Genomic DNA, 22,658 nt, shown 5'->3' with positions numbered 1-22,658 from the left:
GTGCGTAAATACTTAAGCGATGTGGCATGTGCCAAGGCCCTCTGCCGCGTAACTGTACTTCTACTATGGATGATGTGTAAGTTAAAAAAAAAAAAAAAGAAAAGAAAAATAGGGAGATCTTCAAGGTTTTAAGGGTTGGGACCAACTGGGTAGAATGAAAGCTATCAAACTGGGGGGGAGCGATTAAACTGGGAATAGTGTTGGCGCGCACCTCTTAAAATTCCCTAACATTCGGGCCGATACAGTAAAAACCGCGGGAGAGCCGGCGCTCCGAGGCGAGCACCTGCTCTCCCGACGTGCGTCCAGGCCACTCTCTTGGGCGCGCGATCGAGTATTTAAATGAGAGCCTGCAGTAAAAAGAGGCGGCTGTCAGAGGGTTTGACAGCCGACGCTCAATTTTACCGGCGTCGGTTCTCGAACCCGTTGACAGCCACGGGTTTGGAAAACCCGTCCGTCTTCCAACCCGCGGGCAGATTTAAAATTTTTTTTTAATTTAAAATTTTTTTTAAATTTTAGGGCTTCCGACTTAATATCGCTATCATATTAAGTCGGAGGGTGTACAGAAAAGCAGTTTTCTGCTTTTCTGTACACTTTTCCTGGGCCGGCCGAAATTAACTTCTGCCCTTGGGCAGGTGTTAATTTCTGAACGTAAAATGTGCGGCTTCGCTGCATATTTTACTTTCTGTATCGCGCAGGAATAACTAATAGGCCCATCAACATGCATTTGCATGTTGCGGGCGCTATTAGTTTCGGGGGTGGGGTGGGGGAGGGGGGGGTTGGCTACGCGTTTTCGACGTGCTATTTACCCCTTACTGTATAAGAGGTAAAAATAGCGCATTAAACGCATGGCCAAACCGGGGCTAAAGGTGCGCTCGGCCGAGCGCACCATACTGAATCAGCCCGTTACATGGTTTAAGCAGCATTTGCGTGCCCCTGTGCGCGCCAACTTAAAATTTGGCACACGTGTGCGCATGGTCAGGCTATTTTATAACATGCGTGCATATATGTGCAAGTCATAAAATAGCCACGTCTCTGGGAATGGGCAATGCATGCACGCATATGTGTGCCCACGACTGATTTGAAAGTTACCATTATACTTTGCAAAATTTGACTGTACAAGCAAAAGTTTCAGGAAAATTTTATATGCACCAGAATCTAAGTATACAGTAACTTGTGCAGGATGATTTGGTGGGATAATTTTTAAAGCAGACTTATGCACATATTTGCAGCATAAATTATGCTGGATGTTTGAAATTACCCTAACTCTAAATACAAAGGTCTTTAGGCACTTAAACTACAAAAGTTTCACAACAAATATTAATCCAAAAAATGCAATGCAGCATATAGATTCAACTTAAGATCTGACTAACTATGCAAAACAGCACCAGCTAGAACCATTAGTTAAAAAACAATTCAAAATTCTTTAATGACTGAGAAAAATAATGGTACAAGATACTAATTAATCAAACTTTCATTGTGAAATATTGCCACTGGTTTGGTTAAAGAATTTCATTGCAGAGTCCACCTATTTTAAGCAGCAAGGAAAGGCTATTAAACCCCTTAATTTATCACACTGTTAATATCTTATTTCAAATTCAAAAATAATTGTTAAACATTTTTTTACACTTTATGACAATAATCAAACTGTTTGCATTGGTGTAAACACTAAGGGTACATTCTACCAGTGACATTTTCATATCAGAGCCAAACTACACAGTTTAACTTTGATTATTATTCCAAGGAAAAGTACCTGCAGAGATCTGTGTCTGCTTTTTCTGCAGATACTTTCCCCCCTGGGAACCATGGGAATAGATAGGAAAATGTCATGCAAGCACACTAGTTCCTCTCCCCTGCCCTGAAAAAATCCTCTGGGAACACCTCCAAACAATGCAGGTAAAATTAGACATATTACTGAATGACACTATTTATATAATCTTACATTTCACTAATTCCAATAAAATTAATCAAAAGCAGATTACAATGAACACACCCATAATTTAATAAAACTCACAGAACATATACTGAGAACAGTAATACAAATTTAAGCATCTCCATAAGCCTGCTTAAACAACAGCACTTTAAATTTTTTTCTGAATTTTAAATAACTTTCTTCTTCCTGTAGTTCACTAGTCCACATTTATGGGCCAGCAAAAGGAAAATGATCTAGCCCTCAATTCCTGCAACCTGTAACTTTTATAAGAAGGAACAACTAACAAATTTTGTCTTAAACACAGTTGTTGAATAGGAACATACATTTCCAACAAGTTAAGAGAGTCAAGTCCCTCTATTATAAGCAACCCTGTGTATTAATGTACAAATTTTATATTTTAATTCTTAGGCCTATGGGGAGCCAATACAGTTGTCTCAATCAAGGAGTGATTTTCTCCCTATACCTTTTATAATTCTAGTGGTAATTTTACTTGCATTGAGGATTTGCCAATTTTCAGAGACCATTTCCTCAAGTAAAATGTGGTTTTATGCATGGAAGTAGTTTTGAATACTACCCTATATATGTCCAGCTGTCCAAATTGAAATTTCAGCAGGGAGACCACATACTCTATGCCTATAGGGCAAACTGAGCCAGTCTTAGTTTTACCCCATTGTATACATGGGGATACTTGAATATTCTTTTTCTCTGTGAATTGTGACATGGCTTTTCCTCCTAATTGTGGACTAGAAGAATAGTGAAAATGTTATTTGTATTTGTCTTTATTTCTTCTGTATTTTTATCTTCTCAGTATTTTCAACAAGGGTTTCTTGAATGTAAATTAAATTTCAATAAATATGAAAATTAACAAAAACTCATTTGTTAATGCAAGTTTACTGGACAATTTTAACACACGCTGTAGCAGTGAAGTTAACGCACAATGTACTAAAAGAAGTAAAGCTTTTAGTGTATGATGTGTTAAAAGCATGTTTTCTATGTTAACATAAAAATTTAACTACACTTTCCAGAAGTGTGGTCACATTTTCATGTAAATAGTAGTGTTACTGCCGATGTGCTAGTTAATGCAAATTGCAGCAGGTTAGCATTTTTAGTATATAATTATAGTTTAAATATATTTTTACATTAGGCTACATTATATCTGTATAAAAGGCAATATAGACTAATGTATTTAAGTACCTAAACTATCACAAACATTAAAATGTTTATTAACCATTCTATATTTTAAACATTTTGAAAAGTAGCCTTTTTGTACTTTTAAAATCAAAGGAAGTGTTTTTTTGTTTGAAACATTTTAGAAATGCAATATTATAATCTAGTCTATGCATTAAATAATTTCAATGCACTTTCTGAATTCTGAAAAAGGGGCCTGTGTCAAAATATACACCTTATTGGATTATTGTTAAATTTTCAATGTTCTATAAAATTAATATATATAAAATTTACATTTTGGTGGGTAGCTTCTATTCATTTCAGGACGTTTTATTTCAAGTTATCCTACAATAATTATACAGTAATACAGAGTCCATTACAGAGGAAAGTGCATGTCTTCCTAAATTATCAAATGAAATATATTTGTGTGTTTAAAAAACAAAAGCAAATAAAAAATAATTGGTTCTCTAAGAATTCAGTGCATTTTTTTCACTTTCAATTTTGTTTGCTGGAAAAGCCAAAATGTAGTATGTAAATGGTACAATTATTTTACCATCAAATGGGTTTCATACTATGTACACTTCTGTACACTTGTCATACTGAATACCTCTTACCTCACAAGCTGCCTGACTGTTGTTAAACTGCTTTGTCAATAGTTCAATCCACTGAAGCATGGTGGGCTATAGGGAAAATAAAATGAGTTAGTAAAAATAAAGCTTATTTCTAAACATAAAACCAATAAAAGAACCTCTTAAATATGCCAAGAATTCTATTCATAAAAACAACAGGTAAATTTAAAAAGTTGAACCTTCTATGAAAAGTGCAATATTTCTGAAAAGCTCGCAAGCAGTAGTAATACTCCATACTTTTCCAAGTTATTCTTTAAAGCATCCTCCATTCTTGAAAAGCCAAGTGTCTAAAACAGGGCTTTTCCAAATTCTTAAAAAGCTTTTTAAGCCTTGCAGATTGTGCCCCATCACTGCCAGCCCCCGACCCACAAACTGGTAGTCTGCTTTCAAGCTATTAAAACCACTACCTGTAATGCAATAGTTCTCTATCCACAAATGTACAATTGCAATGTACCCCCTAAAAAAAGCTTCCCTCTTCCTGATACTGTAAATAGAACCTCAGCTATCACCTTTCAGCTTATGATTAAAACCCGCGGACTTTAAATAGTTACCATCACCCAAGTATTATATACTGAGGGACATACATTTTCTGTTTTTATTTTCATGGGAATTTCTTAGTTATATAACAAACAAGAATGGGAGAAAATCATTGTAAAAAAACAAGTAATCTTTTTCCCATTGATTTTCTCCCATTTCTGTTTGTTATAATACTGAGAAATTCTCTGGAAAACAAAAACTGAAAACAAAGGTTTTTATTAATACCATTAGTTTGTACTGCAACATTAGTCTAACACTCTTTGAACTCATTTTCTGGCAAAGCATGAAACAAATGATGAAGAGCAGTAGTGCTGATTGCTGGAGCTATAAAATCTTAAGAGGTACTTCAGAAATCTATTCACTGATGCATGTTCTTGCAATCTATTTCATAGTTTCTTTTCAATTTTTTCAAATTGTTTTTAATTGACATTTATCAGCATTTTTCCACTGTACTGAAAAATTACTACTTACCTGATAATTTCCTTTTCTTTAGGATAGTCAAATGAATCCAGAACCAGTGGGTTATGCACTTCTACCAGCAGATGGAGACGGAGCAAAGCTGATATCACAGTATATATACCCCTGCAGTGCCATCAGCCCATCAGTATTCTCTGTAAAAGCCTACAGTGCACAGACTAACAAAACTTGATTATTAACAGATAACCATTTCAATACTCAGCAAACAGGAAACACTGAGCTCAGACAAAGAAAGCATTGACACTAATCTAGGGACTAGACTAACATCTACCAGTAAACGCTGTAAAGCGTAGCCACGCAGGAGGACCATAGCCCAATCATTCGGCAGCCAAGGGCGAGAAGCTGGATTCATCTGACTATCCTAAAGAAAAGGAAATTATAAGGTAAGTAGTAATTTGTCATTTCTTAGCATCTAGTCAGATGAATGTAGAACCAGTGGAATGTACCCAAGCTACTCCCGAATAAGGCAAGAGGCTGCCTGCGGTCCAGTCAAAAACACGTGTGCAAAGATTGCATCCTCTCAGGCCTGTACATCCAGATGATAATACCTGGAAAAGGTGTGTAAGGAGGACCACGTTGCAGCTCGGCAAATGTCGATGGGAGAAAACAATCTAACTTCCGCCCATGACACTGCCTGAGCCTTAGTGGAATGAGCCCTAATCTGACTAGGTAATGTCTGTTCAGCATCCATGTACGCGGTCGTGACCCCCTTCTTAATCCAGTGAGCTATTGTAGGCTGTGAAGCTGGCTCGCCGTGTTTACTACCACTGTGGAGGACAAACAGGTGATCCGTCTTCCGGAAGGGTTTAGAAGCCTCCTGATATCTCACGATATTGTCTCTTGACGTCCAAGGGCCATATCTCTTTTCCTATCCAGAGACGGCAGGGAAATAGACAAATCTGAGACCTCGTTTGGCAAAAAGGAAAGAACAGTACGAAGCTATATCGCCCCTGGAGTCACTCGGAAGAACAGCTCCCGGCAAGACAAGGCCTGCAGCTCGGAAATGCGACACACAGAACAAATCACCACAAACACAGTTTTCAAGGTCAGTAACCACAAGGAAAGGTTACACATTGGTCTAAACATAGGCCCCACTAAGAAATCCAAAACCAGATTAAGGGCACCAGCAACTGCAAGGGAGGAGGAAGATGTTTCACTCCATTCAAGAAATGGGCCACAACTAGATGAGCTGACAAGGGATTACCATTTACCTGACCCCTGAAACAGGACAGAGCAGCTACTTGCATTTTTAAGGATTTAAGGCCAACTCTTTATTCAATCCATCTTGGAAAAATTCCAAAATGAGTGGGATCTTAATCCAACGAGGAAGAACATGTTAATCTTCACACCAAGCCTCAAACACTTGCCAAACCTGCACATAGGCTAAAAAGTGGAAAACGTTCTAGTTCGTAGCATTTCCATGCTTCAGCAAGCGAGCCCTCTCAAGGGCCATACCATAAGACAAAATTGAGTCAGATCTTCGTTAAGAACAGGACCCTGCTGCAATACTCCTGTATGCTGGAAACCAAAGGGGGGAGGCTATTAGGAGCCTTCGCAGATCCGCATACCATGGTCTCCTGGGCCAATCTGGTGATTCTCGACCCTTCGAACCATTTTGCCCAACATGGGCCACAGGGGAAAGGCATATAAGCAGCTTGTCCTCTGGCCATTCCTGCATGACAGCATCGATACCCAATGTCGTCAGCTCTCTCCTACAACTGAAGAATCGAGGAACCTTTGCATTGCAAGAAGTCACCAGCAGGTTTAGAAAGAGAAGGCCCCAATGATCCACTATCAGCTGAAATGCCTCGTCTGGCAATATCCAGTCTCCTGGGTCCAGACTCTCCCTGCTAAGAAAGTCTTCTCTCACATTGTCTTTCGTGTGAGACTGAGATCTCCTGAAGATGCACTTTTGCTTATTCCATAAATTGATTTATCTCCTGCGACTCCTGCTGGCTCTTGGTTCCTCCCTGTCGACTGATGTAAGCCACTGTCACTGCACTGTCTGACATTATCTGGACTGCTTGACCCTGCAACCTTCCGCTGAACTGCAAGTATGCCAACCGGACCACTCAGACTTCCAGCTGATTGATGATCCAGACTCTTCTGCACTCCAGTGCCCTCGTGCTGTCAGTTCCTGACAGTAAGCTCCTCAACTCTGGAGACTCGCATCTGTCATGAGTACTAACCAGTCTGATGATTTTAGGGAAACTCCCTTTCTTAGAAGATCCGCTTGTAACTACCACTGTAGTTAAAAGCAGACCTCCATCGGCAGGTGGAGCCGAATCGAATAGTCTTGAGACTGTGGGCTCCAACGAGACAGCAGAGAGTGCTGAAGAGGACGCACGCGCCCATGGAATCACTTCCGGGGTTGCCATCATCAGAGTACCTCTTGATAGGATCACACTGTTGGGTGTATAGTGTTCATCAATAGATGCACCTGCGCCATCAACTTCTGAATATGAGCTTCTGGCAGGAAAACCCTGCCCTGCTTCATATCAAACTGAACACCGAGATACTCTAGCAGCTGAGATTGCTGAAGACTGCTCTTGGCCACCCAACCGATTTCCTGCAACAAGGAAATCACCTTGTGGGTCACCAGGCGGCTCTCTTCCATAGACTTGGCCCAAATACGGGTGTACCAGGATCCCATCTCCTTTCTCAACTCTGCCGCCACTACCACCACAAAAAAGTTCTGAGAGAAGTGTCCAGACCAAAAGGCAGCACCTGAAACTGATAATGGTGTCCCAAAACCGCTAATCATAGAAAATGTTGGTGCTCTAGTTGAATGGGAATATGCAGGTATGTCTCGGACAGGTCCAAGGAGGCCAGAAATTTCCTTGACTTCACAGCCATTATTACCAACAGCAATGTTTTCATGTGAAAATTAATCACCCACAAATGACTGTTGAGCCCTTTGAGGTCTAGAATGGGACAAAAGGAGACCTCCTTCTTGGGAAAAATGAAATAAATGGAATATTGACCCATATTTTATTGAGACATTGGCACTGGAACCATAGCTCTCAGACTGAGAAGACTTGACAATGGTCTTCTCAGTCTGAGAGAAGGGAAGTTATGGAGCCTCCCTGCCACTCCCCGCAAAAGCTTTCTGCTTTTGCGGGGAGTGGCAGGGAGGCACCATGAACATGTCCCAAGGAATACTGTGAAATTCTAGCACATATCCCTCTCCTATCAATTCCAGGACCCACTGGTCTGATGTGATTTCGACCCACTTCTGATAAAAGAGAGGCGCCCCCCCCCCATCTCCTATTCCCGGGGGTGGGTCGGCAAACCTTCATTGAGAGCTCGGGAGATTTCACTACCTGTGCTTGTGCCCCGTCTGGGCTTCTAGGACAAAAGGACTAAGACCTACCGAAAGGTTGAGTCCTCTGAAAGGTCACTCTCCTCTGTAGGGTTGAAAAAGCTTGGATCCCCTAGCACAACCTCTCATACCAAAGAAACATGGTGTCTGCTTCTTATACTCCAGCAACCGAGGAACTGGGGATTCGCCCAACTTACTGGCCAGTTTCTTCAAATCGCTCCCAAACAAGAGCAAGCCCTTAAAGAGCAATTTTGTAAGGTTAGCCTTGGAGGTCATATCAGCCAACCAATTTCTCAGCCAAAATTGATGCTTGGCCGCTATTACCGAAGCCACCCCTTTGGCTGAGGTGCAGACCAAAACGCAGCCTGCATCTGCTAAAAAGGCAGCTGCTGGCTCCATAACTTCCCTGGAATTCACTCCAGATTCATCAACCTCCTGAGAGAGAAGTAAACAAGAGCGAGCCACAAGGAAACAACAAGAAGCTATCTGCAAGGTCATCACCACTGCTTCAAATGCTTGCTTAAGGATGGCCTCAATCCTTCCATCATGCACATCCTTCAAGGCCGCGCCTCCCTCCACCAGGATAGTCATCCACTTGGAGACAGTACAGACAAGTGCATCCACTTTCAGAAAATGCAAATGCTCTCTCACCACAAGATCCAACGGGTACAGGCCTTCCAAAACCCAACCCCCTTTGAAATCAGCCTCCAGGGCACCCCATTCAAGATCAATCAATTCTGTTTCCCTCTTATGGTGGTGAATGGCGACCATAACAGGGAAAAAACAAGAGGTTTTACACAAAGAAGCCAAAATAGGATTTTTTTTCTTTGGCTCAGACATGGAATCTGCCCCAGGTACTCCCAGCATCTTTAATGTCTGGGAAATTAAAGCCGGTAGCTCATCGCTATAAAAGAACCACAACATAGTCCTATACGGTTCCAATCCCGAAGAAATTTCCCCATCTTCCAGAGAGTCAGGATCAGCCTCGTTATCTGTGGCAATCGGATCCCTATTGGGGACTTCTGCTGCCAATCTAGGTGTATTTTGGCGCTTAACAGCAGTACCAAGTGAGTGAGAGGTCACCACCTGCAACTCTGATCTGGCAGGATTGGATGGGGCTGAGGACTGCGCCTGAAGAAAGGATTGCAATCCTTGAAAAAATTCTCCCAAGAAAAGGAAGAAGGATCTATGCCAAAACCAGAAGACACCTGTGCTGTGTCCACTGAGCTACCACCTTCCCCCACTGATGAACCAGTTAAGGGAGTTCCAAGGTCGGCCTCCCCTCCTGACATGTCTTTACCGAGGCCCTCATCAGGCTGGGAAGAGCCAGGCTTAGTAAAATCAGAGGAAGATAATTCTCCCTGAGCCTCTACGCAGTGTTGGTACAAGTTAGAGGGCATGCCAGGCAGAGATATCCAAATATGACAGGCAGCATAGAGAGAGAGGTGCTTAGATTTATTAACTATAGGCACCATCAGTCTATTAGTATGCTTAACAGGCAACTGAAGGTGTGCGTCCAGGTGATTTTATGCTGTAAAATATATGCGTCCAAAATTTAGGCAACCCAAGGCTAGGCATCTCAAACTTAAGCGTACAACCAGTGCACCCAAATTGTGCACACAGACAAGCGTGTGCCTAACATGGACGCCACTATCACCTGGACGCCCAAGCAGGCGTCCGACTTAGCATCCAAAAACTGGACACACAACCAGATGCACTTGCATGAACCAACGGTCCTGAAGAGAGCAGCCTAACGTACAGGAAAAGGAATGCAAAAATGGTGCCATGGCCTATCACGTGGCGCACAAAGAAAAGCCTAAGAGCGGGGCCTAGCCCAAAAAGGCTGCTCACATCCCTTAATCTCCCTTGGGGACGGGAACGAATGTCAGAACAGTGTGCCAGGCACGGAGACTGGAGGAAGCCCTACAAAAAACCCTCCTGTCTTTTTTTTTTTAAAGCCTTACCTGAGCTCAGCTCTTCCCAGCTAAGAACAGAGACAGTTTCTGGCTGTCCGGCTGCGGGGGGGGGGGGGGTTGGAGAGAGAGGGCATATACCGTCACCACCGCACTCGGCTTCCTGCACCCACTGCTTTTCAGCTCTTTTAACAGCTAATTCCATGCTGACTAATAAAACCAGCTACCAGACCAAGGCACTCATCTAAGGGACCATGGAAATCACCTCAGGAATTCTCTACTGGGGAAGGGACCATTTGGTATCACTGAAGGAGAGTGGGACGAATTAAATTTCCTTTTTATTTCTCCTTCTAAAGTAGGGAGATGCACGTCCACCATCTGTTGGAGACAAAGAATACTGGCAGGATGTCAGCTTTGCTCTTTCTCCATCTGCTGGTAAAGTTGCATAACCCACTGGTTCTGGATTCATCCAAGAAAATCTATATTAGGTTGTTGTTTTTTTTTTTTTTTTTAATATTACATATATCCTTCCTAAACGGTCTGCTCCTCTCTCTTGCACCCTTCCCATACACTCCAGGGTCCTTTCCTCCTCAGTCTCCTCTTTATTTCCTCTTTCCTTTCTCCATAGTTCTAACCTCCCAAGCTCATCCCAATAGTCTTTCATCCTTTTTACCCACAAATTGCTTTGAAAGTTGCCCTTTGATGGCTAATTTTCCTAAAGACTCAAACAGCCCTGCCTAGGATCTACATGGTTCCTTTCCTCTCTATTTTTTTTTCTTACCAAAGGGATAGGGAGATTCATTTCAGGTGAAAACACTTTCAGTTGTTCCACTGCACTCCTGGAAGCAGCCATATTCAGAACACTATCACAAAATACTTCACATGAAATGAAATATGATGTATTTTTTTTTAAATCTTATTTGCTTGTGGAGTTTGTGTATAAGTTTGAAAGTTCCTTTCCTTCACTACCCAACTCTATCTTCCATTCTAAGTATACAGACTGCCACTAATTAGGGGGGGTTAGACTACACAGAATAACTTGACACTGGTTTACAGAGAAACATAAGGAAGTAATTAAAAAATGTAATCATTAATGAGAACAGAACGCTTAAGCAAAGTTCAGAAGGGTGTTCAATTATTATCATCATAGTAATTACTTTTAGTTGGTCTGATCCTTAGTAGCCAAGGCTACATGATTCTTTATAGCATACACAATAGACAGATACAAAAACACTTTTGGTAAACTAAAAAGGGGGTTGGAATAATTTGTGTATAATGGTATCTATTAGTACACTTAGACAAATAAGTGCAACATTAACCTGACCAAAATTAAAAGAAATAGATCTATTAGAAATCATAGGTACACAGATTAAGATAATAGAGTAGAATAAATTACTAGTCATCATTACTAGCTTTGGCCAGGAAGGGGAGGGATAGCAAGGGATTTAGGTTAAATTTTTGACATTTGCAAATAGAACAAATTAAAAAAAATTCTGGAAAAGTTTAACTCATAGCATCATATTTGATCTTTGTGATAATTATTTCTAGTTGCTCTGGTTTACTTTTATACCCTAAGCAACAAGAGCCTACAAAGGGAGTTATACTAAACTACACACCACACAGTTTTATAAATACATATTATAGTCTGAAAGAATAAGATAAGACACTTCATATTTTCAAGCAACAAGTAAGTAAATAAGCAGGATTACACACAGGGATTCTTAGTGTGGAATTGGAAGTTAAGATTCCACAGGCTAGCTTATTTTATTTACAGGAAAGTTGAGGAAAAGGTAGGGACTTTGGTAGGTCTCTCTCATTCTTTAAAAAATGTACCAGAAGATCATAACAGCAGAAGGATGGTTGGGAAATACTATCGCCAAAACTGTCACCATTGTTACTACTTCTACTGCTGTCTAGACAGATGTCCTGATCCACAGGGAGGAACCAGTTCACTGAGAAAGATGTCTGCAAATCCCTTAGGAAAACAGGTAGTGGAACACAGAGAGGAGATGGAACGACTGAGAAGCGGCAGGGAGAAATGCTTATTGATGCATCAAACATGTAAAACAAGCAGAGGGAAAAGTGAAAACAAACCACAAGATGATAGCTGGACCCTGATTATTATGGCCACTAGATCTTACACTCAGAGTCCAATTTCACTTGAGCTGAAGCACTGATATGCAGCACTGGAAGTGGAGGAGGAATCAAAACATGCAAACTCCATAGCTGCTGGTTCAACAACCACTGCACCTAGGAAGCAGAAGATAGTGGTGGTTGGTGACTTGCTTCTGAGGGGCATGGAGGCATCTATCCGCTGACCAAACATGTTGTCTCCGGATGTGTGCTGTCTGCCAGCTGCTAAAATCCAAGATATTATGGAGAGATTGCAGAAAATCCTCAAGCCTACTGACTACTATCCAATGTTGGTTATTTATGTTGGCACAAATGATACTGCTAGGTACTATATAGCTTGTATCAAAAAAAGAGACATCATGGCTCTGGGAGAGAGGTAACAGGTTAACATTCTCCTCAATCCTTTCAGGCAAGGACAAAGGCCTAGGCAGGAAAGTTTGCATTTTGGAGATGAATGGCTATGTGGATGGTGCTGACAAATGTATTTTGGCTTCCTGGACCATGGGATGATATTTCAAGGACTGCTGAACAGAGATGGAATCCACCTGATGAAGAAGGGGCATGGTGACTTCCAGCACAGACTGGAAAACTTACTGAGGAGGGCTTTAGATGATGATCATTGGGAATAGATAAACAAAGCCCTATGCTAAGTGAAAATCTCATTAAACACTTGTTTAGAAATAAGGGGGGGGGGGGGGAGGACAACATCTGAGAAGCTATGTACACTGATGCTCATATTATGGGAACTAAAGTCCCAGATCTAGAGACAGTCATAGAAGAAACTAACTTGGATGTAGTGTCTGTCAAGGAGACATGGTACACAGAAAACCATGACTAGGATCTAGTTATACTAGGCTACAATCTATTCAGGAAGGACCAAGTAGGAAGAAAGGGAGGAGGAGAAGCACTATATATAAAAATATTATTAAAGCAACAGAATTGCAGGGCTTACAAGGTAAAGACATGGCACTGTAGGTTAATCTGGAAAGAGGAAATGGAACAATTCTTTATATTGGTATAATATATAGACCTCCATCTCAAACAGAAGAAATGGAGATTTAACGGATGATGTTCCCAAAATTGCTATGAAAGAGAAGACGCTATTGCTAGGAAATTTCAATCTGCTAGATGTGGATTGGGATATCGCAACAATAGTGTCTTCTAGAAGTAGGGAGATCCTGGATTCTCTGCAGGGAGAAGTGTTCTGTCAACTGGTAACAGAACCCACATGGGAGGGGGTGATACTAGACCTGGTGCTTATGAATAGAGACAGTTTCTGATGTTGTAGTGAATGATCATCCAGATGTAATGATCACTGGATAGTACGATTCAGTATTAGAGTGCAGGTTGTAAAGATTCATTCAAAGGAATGGGTTCTAGACTTCATGAAAACTAACTTGTTAAAATGGGGGATTACCTTAAAGAGTTGTTAGCTGGATGACAAAATATATGGAAGAAGAAGAACAGTGGGCAAACTAAAATGAAACATTGTACAAACACCTAACCTTTTTGTTAGGAAAATAAATAAAGGAAAGAGGAAAAAGAGGCCACTATAGTTTTCTAAAATAGCATCTGAACAGGTAAGGGAAAAATGGTTAGCATTCATAAACTACAAACAATGGCAGAAAGAGGAAGACAGGCAACAATATCTGGAAAAGCAGTCAAGAATGTAAAGATGCAAATGGAAAAAATTGCAAATATGGGAGGGTAAAACTTTTTAAAATATGTTAGTGGTAGAAAGAAGTACAAAACTGGCATTGAGAGACTCAGAGGTAAACGGGGTAGAGGCTGATGATGAGAAAACAAAATGTTTAACAAATATTTCTGTTTGGTATTCACTGTGAAAGGGCCAGGAGCATGATCTTATAAAATGAACATGAAAGGATTGGAGGTGAAGTATACCTCAATTAATTTTCAGAAAAGTGTTTTCATGAAAAGCTAACTAAATGTAAAGTAGACAGAGTGATGGAGCCAGATGAGATACATCTGATGATTTTAAAGGATCTTAGAAAACTTCTGGCAGCTTTACTGGCTGATCTTATCAATATTTTAGAGTCAGGGGAATAATTCTGGAGGACTGGAGACAGACAGATGTGGTTCCTATTCACAAAAATGGAAGTAAGGAGGAGGCTGGGAACTACAGAGAATTTTTTTTTACCTGTTAATTTTCTTTCCATGAATCCTGCTACACCAGTCCAGTCCAAACAGGTGGGTTATGTCCCCATACTGGCAGATGGATGCAGAGTGCACAGACTTTCTCCATGATATCATCGCCACTATATATTGTTGTGCAACACAGAAAAACTCCAGTATACCTACATCAAAGCACTCAAACAAAATGCACTAAGCAAACCTAAAGTTAAACACCTTCAACAAGCTGGGAGACACCTCTCACACAAAATTCCATCCCTGTTAGATACAAAAACAAAACAAAACACTGGAAAGGTAGAAAAACAAGAAAGAAAATCTGAAATCTGATAAATATATACATATGTACAGAAACAAGAATCAGCAAGAATCCGCACCTGCTGAAGATGCAAGGAACTAGGCCCAACTTCCTGGGAGGGTCCTGGACTGGTGTAGCAGGATTCATGGAAAGAAATGAACATGGAAGAAAAATTTCTCCTTCCATTTCATCCTGCTATACCAGTCCAGTCCGAACAGGTGGAAAGTGCTAAAGCCCACTATTGTGTGTGGACGTTAGGACTGCCTTGAGAACACCAGCCCCAAAGGCAGTATTCCCCTTAACGAATACATCCAGCCAGTAATATTTCACAAAATAATGTATGGAGGACCATGCAGTCGCCTTGCAAACGTCCTCAGTAGCAACCACAACAATCTCTGCCCAAGAATGGGCGAGGATAAGTGATCAGGATTATTGATTTAAATGAAATGCCAAGGAACAGACAGGCCAAAAGGACACCGAATCAGAGGTAATCACCAAAAAGGGATCCCTGTAAGACAAGACTTGATTTTCTGAGACTCGATGAGCAGATCAAATTACCACCAAAAACAGTGCCTTCAAAGTAAGATCCTTCAACGAAACCTGCTTTAGCAGCTCAAAAGGCTTGGAAACAAGGACCTGCAAGACTAAATTAAGATCCCATTAAAGAACCAAAGGCTGAAATGGAGGCCACAGTCTCCTAACTCCTCAAAAAAAACAAACCAAATCAGCATGTGTCGTAATCAAAACACTCTTCACTTTACCCTGTAACAGGAGATAAGCGCAACCTGAATATTCAGGCAATACAGGGCTAATTCCTTTTCCAAATCTACCTGGAGGAAGGACAAAATGCAAAGAATATCAGTGCACCAGAAAAAACTGTACAACTTCTACAAAAATGCTCAAAAACGCACCAAACCCCAATGCAGGCCAAAGATGTGGAAGCTTTTTGAGCCTTCAGCAAGGTAGAAATAATTGCACAGAACAGTCTATATTCCTTAAATGTGCCTTTTCAAGAGCCAGGCTGTAAAACAGATTAGAGCAGGGTTATCATTGACTATTGGCATCTTACACCAATAGACACAGAGGGAAGTCAAACTAGAGTTTCATGAGATCCACATATCAAGGTCTCAGACACCAATCTGGAGCCACTAGAATTACTGGATTATTTACCTTCTGGATTCGACGCAGGATCTGGCTGATCAGAGGCCAGGGATGGAAGACATAAAACAGGTCCACCCTTTGCTAAGGTTGAACCAGGGCATCTATACCTTCAGTTCTGGATTCCCTGCAATGACTGAACAACCAAGGGACCTTGGCATACTTGTGAGTGACCATCATATCCATGTAGAGGCAAGACCCACTAGTGAACCACACAATGGATGGTGTTCTGACTCAGCTCCTATTCACCTGGATCAATAAGATTTCTGCTCAAGAAATCCGCCTACACATTTTCCTGGGCTATGAACAAAAGCTCCAGATGTTCCTTGGCCCAGGAAAAAAGCAGAGATGTCTCCTCAGAGACCCCCTTGACTTCTAGTTCCCCCTTGCTAATTTATGTATGCTACCGCGGTCACACTGTCGGATAGCACTTTTATCTCTTTCTCTCAATCAATGGCAAAAAATGACAGAGGGCCAATCTGATCTCTCTGGTCTCCAGTCTGTTGATGAACCATGACATCACCTGTGGAGACCAGAGACCTTGTGCCACCTGATCCTGATAGTAAGCCCCCCATCCGGACAGACTTGCATCCATCATGACCAGGACCCAAGTAAAGGTCACCAAGCTGACTCCCCTCAATGAGTGCCAGGGGTCCAACCATTACCGAAGATTGGATCCCGGGAGAAGGATCCCAGAAGAGGGAATCACAACATTGTAGTCCTGGGACTGAGGCAACCAATGCGATAGGACAGCAAACTGGAGCCTTCATATGGGCCCTGGCCTAAAGATCCAGAGCAGCCTTCACTGAATCCAGCAGCTGAAGAAAATCCCAAGCCTTTGGGCTCACCATCTCGCTGAACGTCTACACTTGATGCTGAAGCTTGTCCATTCTCTCTGACATAAAAACTATCAGGTCGATCCAGTAAACTGTGCTCCGTCGGAGCGCACTGTCACCCTGCTCTGGACGCGTGTTTTCCCTTACCCCTTATTCAGTAAGGGGAGGAAAACACGCGGCCCACCCGCGGCACCTAATAGCGCCCTCAACATGCAAATGCATGTTGATGGCCCTATTAGGTATTCCCGAGCGATCCAGTAAGTAAAATGTGCAGCCAAGCCGCACATTTTACTCTAAGAAATTAGCGCCGCCCAAAGGTCGGCGCTAATTTCTTCCGGCGCCAGGGAAGTGCACAGAAAAGCAGTAAAAACTGCTTTTCTGTGCACCCTCCGACTTAATATCATAGCGATATTAAGTCGGAGGTCCCCAAAAGTAAAAAAAAGTAAAAAAAAAAAAAAATAAATTTTGAATTCGGCCCGCGGCTGTCGGGCCGAAAACCGGACGCTCAATTTTGCCGGCGTCCGGTTTCCGAGCCCGTGGCTGTCAGCGGGCTCGAGAACCGACGCCGGCAAAATTGAGCGTCGGCTGTCAAACCCGCTGACAGCCGCCGCTCCAGGCCAAAAGGAGGCGCTAGGGACGCGCTAGTGTCCCTAGCGCCTCCTTTTCCTCGTTTGCACCGCGTCGCCTAATTTAAATACTGGAGCGCGCGCACCGGCGAGGGGCCGGTGCGCGCGCCGGGAGAGCGGGCGTTAGTCCGCTCTCCCACGGACTTTACTGGATCGGGCTGTGTATGACCTAACCCTGTGTTGAAGCTTGTCCCAGAGCACTCCAAGGACTTGGAAGTTTTCTAAAAACTGAATGACTCTGGTGGAAGCCTGGACTGTTTACTGAGTAGCCAATTGTCCAGATAGGGATGAACCAATTCCCCCTCTAGACATAGAAATGCACCACCATTATCTCCTTGGTGAAAGTCTGAGGCACAATAAGGAAAAGCCCTGAACTGATAACATTCCAGCAAAATACAGACATGGAGATACCTGTGATTATCTTGCTGATTGAAATATAAAGATACATCTCCAACAGATCCAAGGAGGAAAGGAATCCACCCTGCCTGACCGTCACAAACACCAAGTGAAGTGACTCCATTTTGAAAATACAGATTCTGAGCTTGCTGTTTACTCTCTTGAGATTGAAAATAGGCTGGAAAAAATAGTCTTTTTTGGGGGCTATAAATAAATGGAATACCTGCCGAGGCCTCTCTCCTGCACAGAGACTGGAATTACCATCCACAACAAGTGCAGTCACAATAGAGTCTCACACACCACATTTTTGACAGTTTTGCCTTTTGGAATATGTAACTATTAATTGTTGCCTTTAAGTACCTAAATTGTTAATTTTGGTTGCCCTGCCATTGCACTGTCCACCCAATTGTGATGCTAACACTTTTATTTCATTTACTTTATTATAGAATTGCCCCCTTGATACATTTCCACTAAACACAGCTTATGTCGAGGCCTAGAATTTTTTCCCCCTTTGCTACCATCTGGCAAACTTTGATTTTGAAGCTGAAGATTCTGTGCAGCCTTATGAATAAAAATATTCCTTTAACTCTAGTACATCCTGGTGGACAATATTCCCTTTTATTTAATTTAATATTTATATACTGCACATATCAAACTTACAAAGCAGATCAAAGTGGTTCACAATAAAATACATAAAAACAGGTTAAAACCTCCATATCCAACTCCCCTCCACACCATCTATTAATACTCAATCTTCCCTAGCATTCTAATAGAACTGACATCTTACTACCTACAATTTTTGCCGCTCAACTTCCTTTATAGCCATCAGTAAAATTACTCATTGCCTAAAAATCCTCTCTGCATCTGCAGTTTGCCACTTTATTTCCATAACTGCCACCAACAGAATGACTTCTCATTGTCTAAAAAGCCAGGTATTCACTTTCTTCCTAAATAGAAAATAATCTCTCTTGCCACACCTCCTTGGGTGCTGAATTCCATAATTCAGCCCCCATTACCAAGAACATTCTCTTACGATTCTTTACTTTGCCCATTTCTCTTCATGAAAGTACCTGTAGGAGGCTTTAATTTCCTGATTGAAGCTTCCTTGGTGGAATGCACATTTTTAGCATATGATGCAGATAACCTGCTCTTCCTTCATTACCTTAAAAACTAAGGTCATGACCTAATAAATTCTCCCACCAGGAGCCCGTTCAACTGAAACAGCAAAGGGCCAGCACTCGCCTCCTTGGGCACCCAAAAATCAACCTAGCTGCCATATTCTGAATCAGCTGCAATCGGATAGATTTTTCTGGTAACCCCACAAACATGGCATTACAGCAGTCCAATAACGGCATCAAATAGGCTTGAAGAACTTTATGAAAAGTACTTCAATTCAATAATGGTAATAGCGGCCGTTACTGTTGCAATTTTAAGAATGCTCTTTGTAAAATTTCCGAAATATGTATATCCAGGGTAAAATCAGAATTTAAAATTACTCCCAAATCCCACGCTTTTTCCACTAACGAAATCTCCTTCAAATCAATTTTTATCTTTATCAGGATACAGGGATCTTCAGGTGCTTTTACTAATAGCATCTCAGTTTTTGCTACTCAAGGTCGCACCCAAATCGATCCCCATTGGAATCACCAACTGTATATCATCTGCATACAAGTAGCCTTTAAATCCTTAGGAGCAAATTAATCCCACCAAAGGATCTTAAAAACAAATTAAATAGTAATGGTGATAGTGTGGAGCCCTGTGGAACGCCACACTTCACTTCAAAGGCCTCAGACAATACATCTCTTACAGTCCCAACCAACATTCTTTCACTCAAAAATGAGAGAATCCATTGTACAAATGTCCCACCCATTCCTGTTTACAACATTCCAAAAGAATGGTATGATCTACTAAAGCAAAGGCATTAGACAAATCTAACAGAAGCAAAAAAACTGATTTCCCTTTATCCCAAAATCGCATTGCTTCTTTGTTCACTGCCGCTAAAACTGTTTCCGTACTATATCCCTATTTAAATCCTGATTGACATTCATCCAATTCATTAATTTCTTCCAAATATTCTGTAAGTTGTTGAACTACTACATTCTCTATCACTTTGGATAAGAAAGGAATATTTGGTACCGGATGGTAATACTCCACCTTCCAATTAAATGGAAGGTGGAGTATTAAAGCGTAAAAAAAGCTATACGATGACACCTATTATGATGGTCAATTGAGTTTAAACTATATATGCATTTCAGAGGTTCAAAGTGAATGAAATAATTTTGGACACTATTGGCATACTTCACTGTATATTGTTTATTATTTACCAAAGGTCCATCACATAATTGATGACAAGTTGAAGGACTGTAATATTATCATTAATTTAAGCAACTTGACATTTGCTAAGTAGATTTCTTTAATAATGGAATCAAGACAGAAATTTCTTTTTAACTTTGTTGGAAGACATCCTTCCTGCAAAGGGGAATTCACAATCTGAACCAAAGTAGAAATGAAGCCATCAGGGAACATTTTAATCAAAAACGACAGGCAGGGATCAAACAAACACCAAGCTGCTTTACACCCTGATAAAATTCTTCTTAACTCCATCATACTCACTTCCTTAAACTCAAATAAAGTGCAGTTGCTTACCTGTAATAGGTGTTCTCCTAGGATAACAGGATGTTAGTCCTCACATGTGGGTAAATTCATCCGATAGAGCCTGGCATAAAAAACATTTGTCAAAGTTTCTGGAAGCTTTGACCAGCACACTGATCATGCCCAGTATATGCTGCTATCCGTGCATCTATGCGAGGTCCCCTTTCAGTCTCGTAATATAGATGAAAAAATACGAGCGAAAAAAATAAAACTAAAACCAAAAGGAGAACCCAACTTCGTGGGGATGCAGGCGGAATTCCTGAGGACTAACATCTTTGCTGTCCTAGGAGAACACCTGTTACAGGTAAGCAACTGCACTTTCTCCTAGGACAAGCAGGATGGTAGTCATCACATGTGGATGAGAACCAAGCTCCAGACTGTTCCTGCCACCATAGGGACCACAGCGACCGACTAAAGTGCCAACAAGCACAACAACTGTGGCGCATTGGGCCGAAAAGGGACTGTCTGGTTCCCACAGACCACGGAAGGAAAAGTTGGGTTCAGGACTAAAACAGGTTGTGGAGGACAGATTGACCAAAGCACTGTCCTGACGCCCATCCTTGTCCAAACAGTAATGAGCTGCAAATGTGTGAAGAGAACTCCAGGTTGCGGCCCGGCAAATCTTGGCTATGGGGACTGCTCGCAGATGGGTTACCGCCACCGCCATGGCCCACACAGAGTGAGCCTTTACTCTGCCGGCGAGCGGGAGGCCTGCCTGCTGATAGCAAAAGGCAATGCAAACGCCAACCAGTTCGACAGGGTCTGCTTACCCACAATCCTTCCCAGTCTGTTGGAATCAAAAGATACGAAGAGCTGGGTGGATTGTCTATGGCTGGCTGTACAATCCAGAAAGAAAGCCAAGGCTCTTTTGCAGTCCAAGGTATGAAGAGCTCGCTCCCCCGAGAGCAGATGAGGCCTGGGGAAGAAGGTGGGTAACACAATGGACTGATTAAGGTGGAAAACTGATACCAGCTTGGGCAGGAACTTTGGATGCGTACGCAACACCACACTATCATGGAAGAACTTCATGTATGGTGGGTAGGTCACCAGAGCTTGAAGCTCACTGACCCTACGAGCTGAAGTAATCGCCACGAGGAACAAAACTTTCCAGGTGAGGAACTTTAGGTCGCAAGTTCGCAGTGGCTCAAAAGGAGGTCGCATGAGCCATGCCAGGACAACATTGAGGTCCCAGGCTGCGACAGGAGGCTGAAGAGGGGGCTTCAGCTGGAGGAGGCCCCGCATGAACTGACCTACCAAAGGTTGTGCAGAAACCAGTGTGCCAGCGACACCCCGATGGTATGCACTGACAGCACTCAGGTGGAACGCAGACACATCCCCTGCGAGAGGGCCCAAGTCCATTCTCGCACCGCCTCCAGGCACAGCAGGAATGAGCCCGTGCCTCCCTGCTTGTTGATATACCACATCGCAACTTGGTTGTCTGTCTGAATTAGGACTTCCTTGGACGACAACTGGTCCCAGAACGCCCACAAGGCATACCGGATTGTCAGAAGCTCCAGGACGTTTATCTGACAGCGGGCTTCTGAGGCAGTCCAAAGACCTTACGTGTGGATACCATTCACATGGGCTCCCCAGCCCTGAGGGGAAGCATTGGTGGTGAGAATCGCCTGGGATGGAGAGGTTTGGAAGGGAAGTCCTTTTTCCAAGTTGGAAAGATCTTCTCACCAGGATAGAGACACTCGCAGAGGGTCCATGATTGCGACAGGAGCCGTGAGATCCTGGGGAGCCTGTCGCCACTGGGACCGCAAGGTCCACTGGGACCTCCTCATGCAGAGGCAATCCAGAGGGGTCACATGGATAGAGGCCACCATGTGGCCCAGCAGGCGGAGCAGAAGGCGGGCTGGTTCCCTCCAGCTGTTCTGGATAAGGGTAGCCAGCGAGGCAAGGGTGATCACTCGGTCCCTGGGCAAAAAAGCTTTTGCCTGTGCCGAGTCCAGTCTGGCGCCTATGAAGTACAGCTGAGCAGAGATGAGATTTGGGGAAGTTGATAAACCCCAAAGCTTGCAGAGTCTGCACCGTCAGGGCCAGAGCATGCAAGGTTCCTGAGCGGGAGTCGCTTTTGAGCAACCAGTTGTTCAGGTAGGGGAACATGTGCACTGAGCAATGCCTAAGGTAGGTGGCCACCACTGCTAGGCATTTGGTAAAAATGCGGGGGGCCATTGCCAGCCCAAAGGGCAGTACTTTGTACTGGTAATGTGCTTTCCCCACCACGAAGCGGAGGTACTTCCGGAGGCTGGGGAAGATAGCAATGTGTGCACAAGCCTCTGAGATCAAGGGAACAAAGCCAGCCTCCTCCTGTGAGGAGCAGGAGCAGCATGTCCAGAGAGACCATCTTGAACTTTTCTTCGAAAAGAAACTTGTTAACGCCCAGAGGTCGAGAATGGGGCGCAAGCCACCATTCTTTCAGAATGAGGAAAT

General features: G+C 42.6%; 1 protein-coding gene across 1 annotated transcript in view; it reads right to left on the bottom strand.

The window, feature by feature from the left end:
* Nucleotides 1–22,658, bottom strand: part of USP34 (ubiquitin specific peptidase 34) — a 1,009,100-nt gene that overhangs the window by 277,750 nt on the left and 708,692 nt on the right. Inside the window, exon 56 of the mRNA XM_029593702.1 lies at nt 3,712–3,777. Within this exon, the coding sequence (XP_029449562.1) occupies nt 3,712–3,777 (66 nt within the window). The remainder of the gene's footprint in view (nt 1–3,711; nt 3,778–22,658) is intronic.

This window comes from Rhinatrema bivittatum, chromosome 3 (assembly GCF_901001135.1).
Source record: "Rhinatrema bivittatum chromosome 3, aRhiBiv1.1, whole genome shotgun sequence".
Classification (NCBI taxonomy): Eukaryota; Metazoa; Chordata; class Amphibia; order Gymnophiona; family Rhinatrematidae; genus Rhinatrema; species Rhinatrema bivittatum.
The sequence above is the reverse complement of the archived record's forward strand: the minus strand, read 5'-3'. Positions and strand labels throughout refer to the sequence as shown.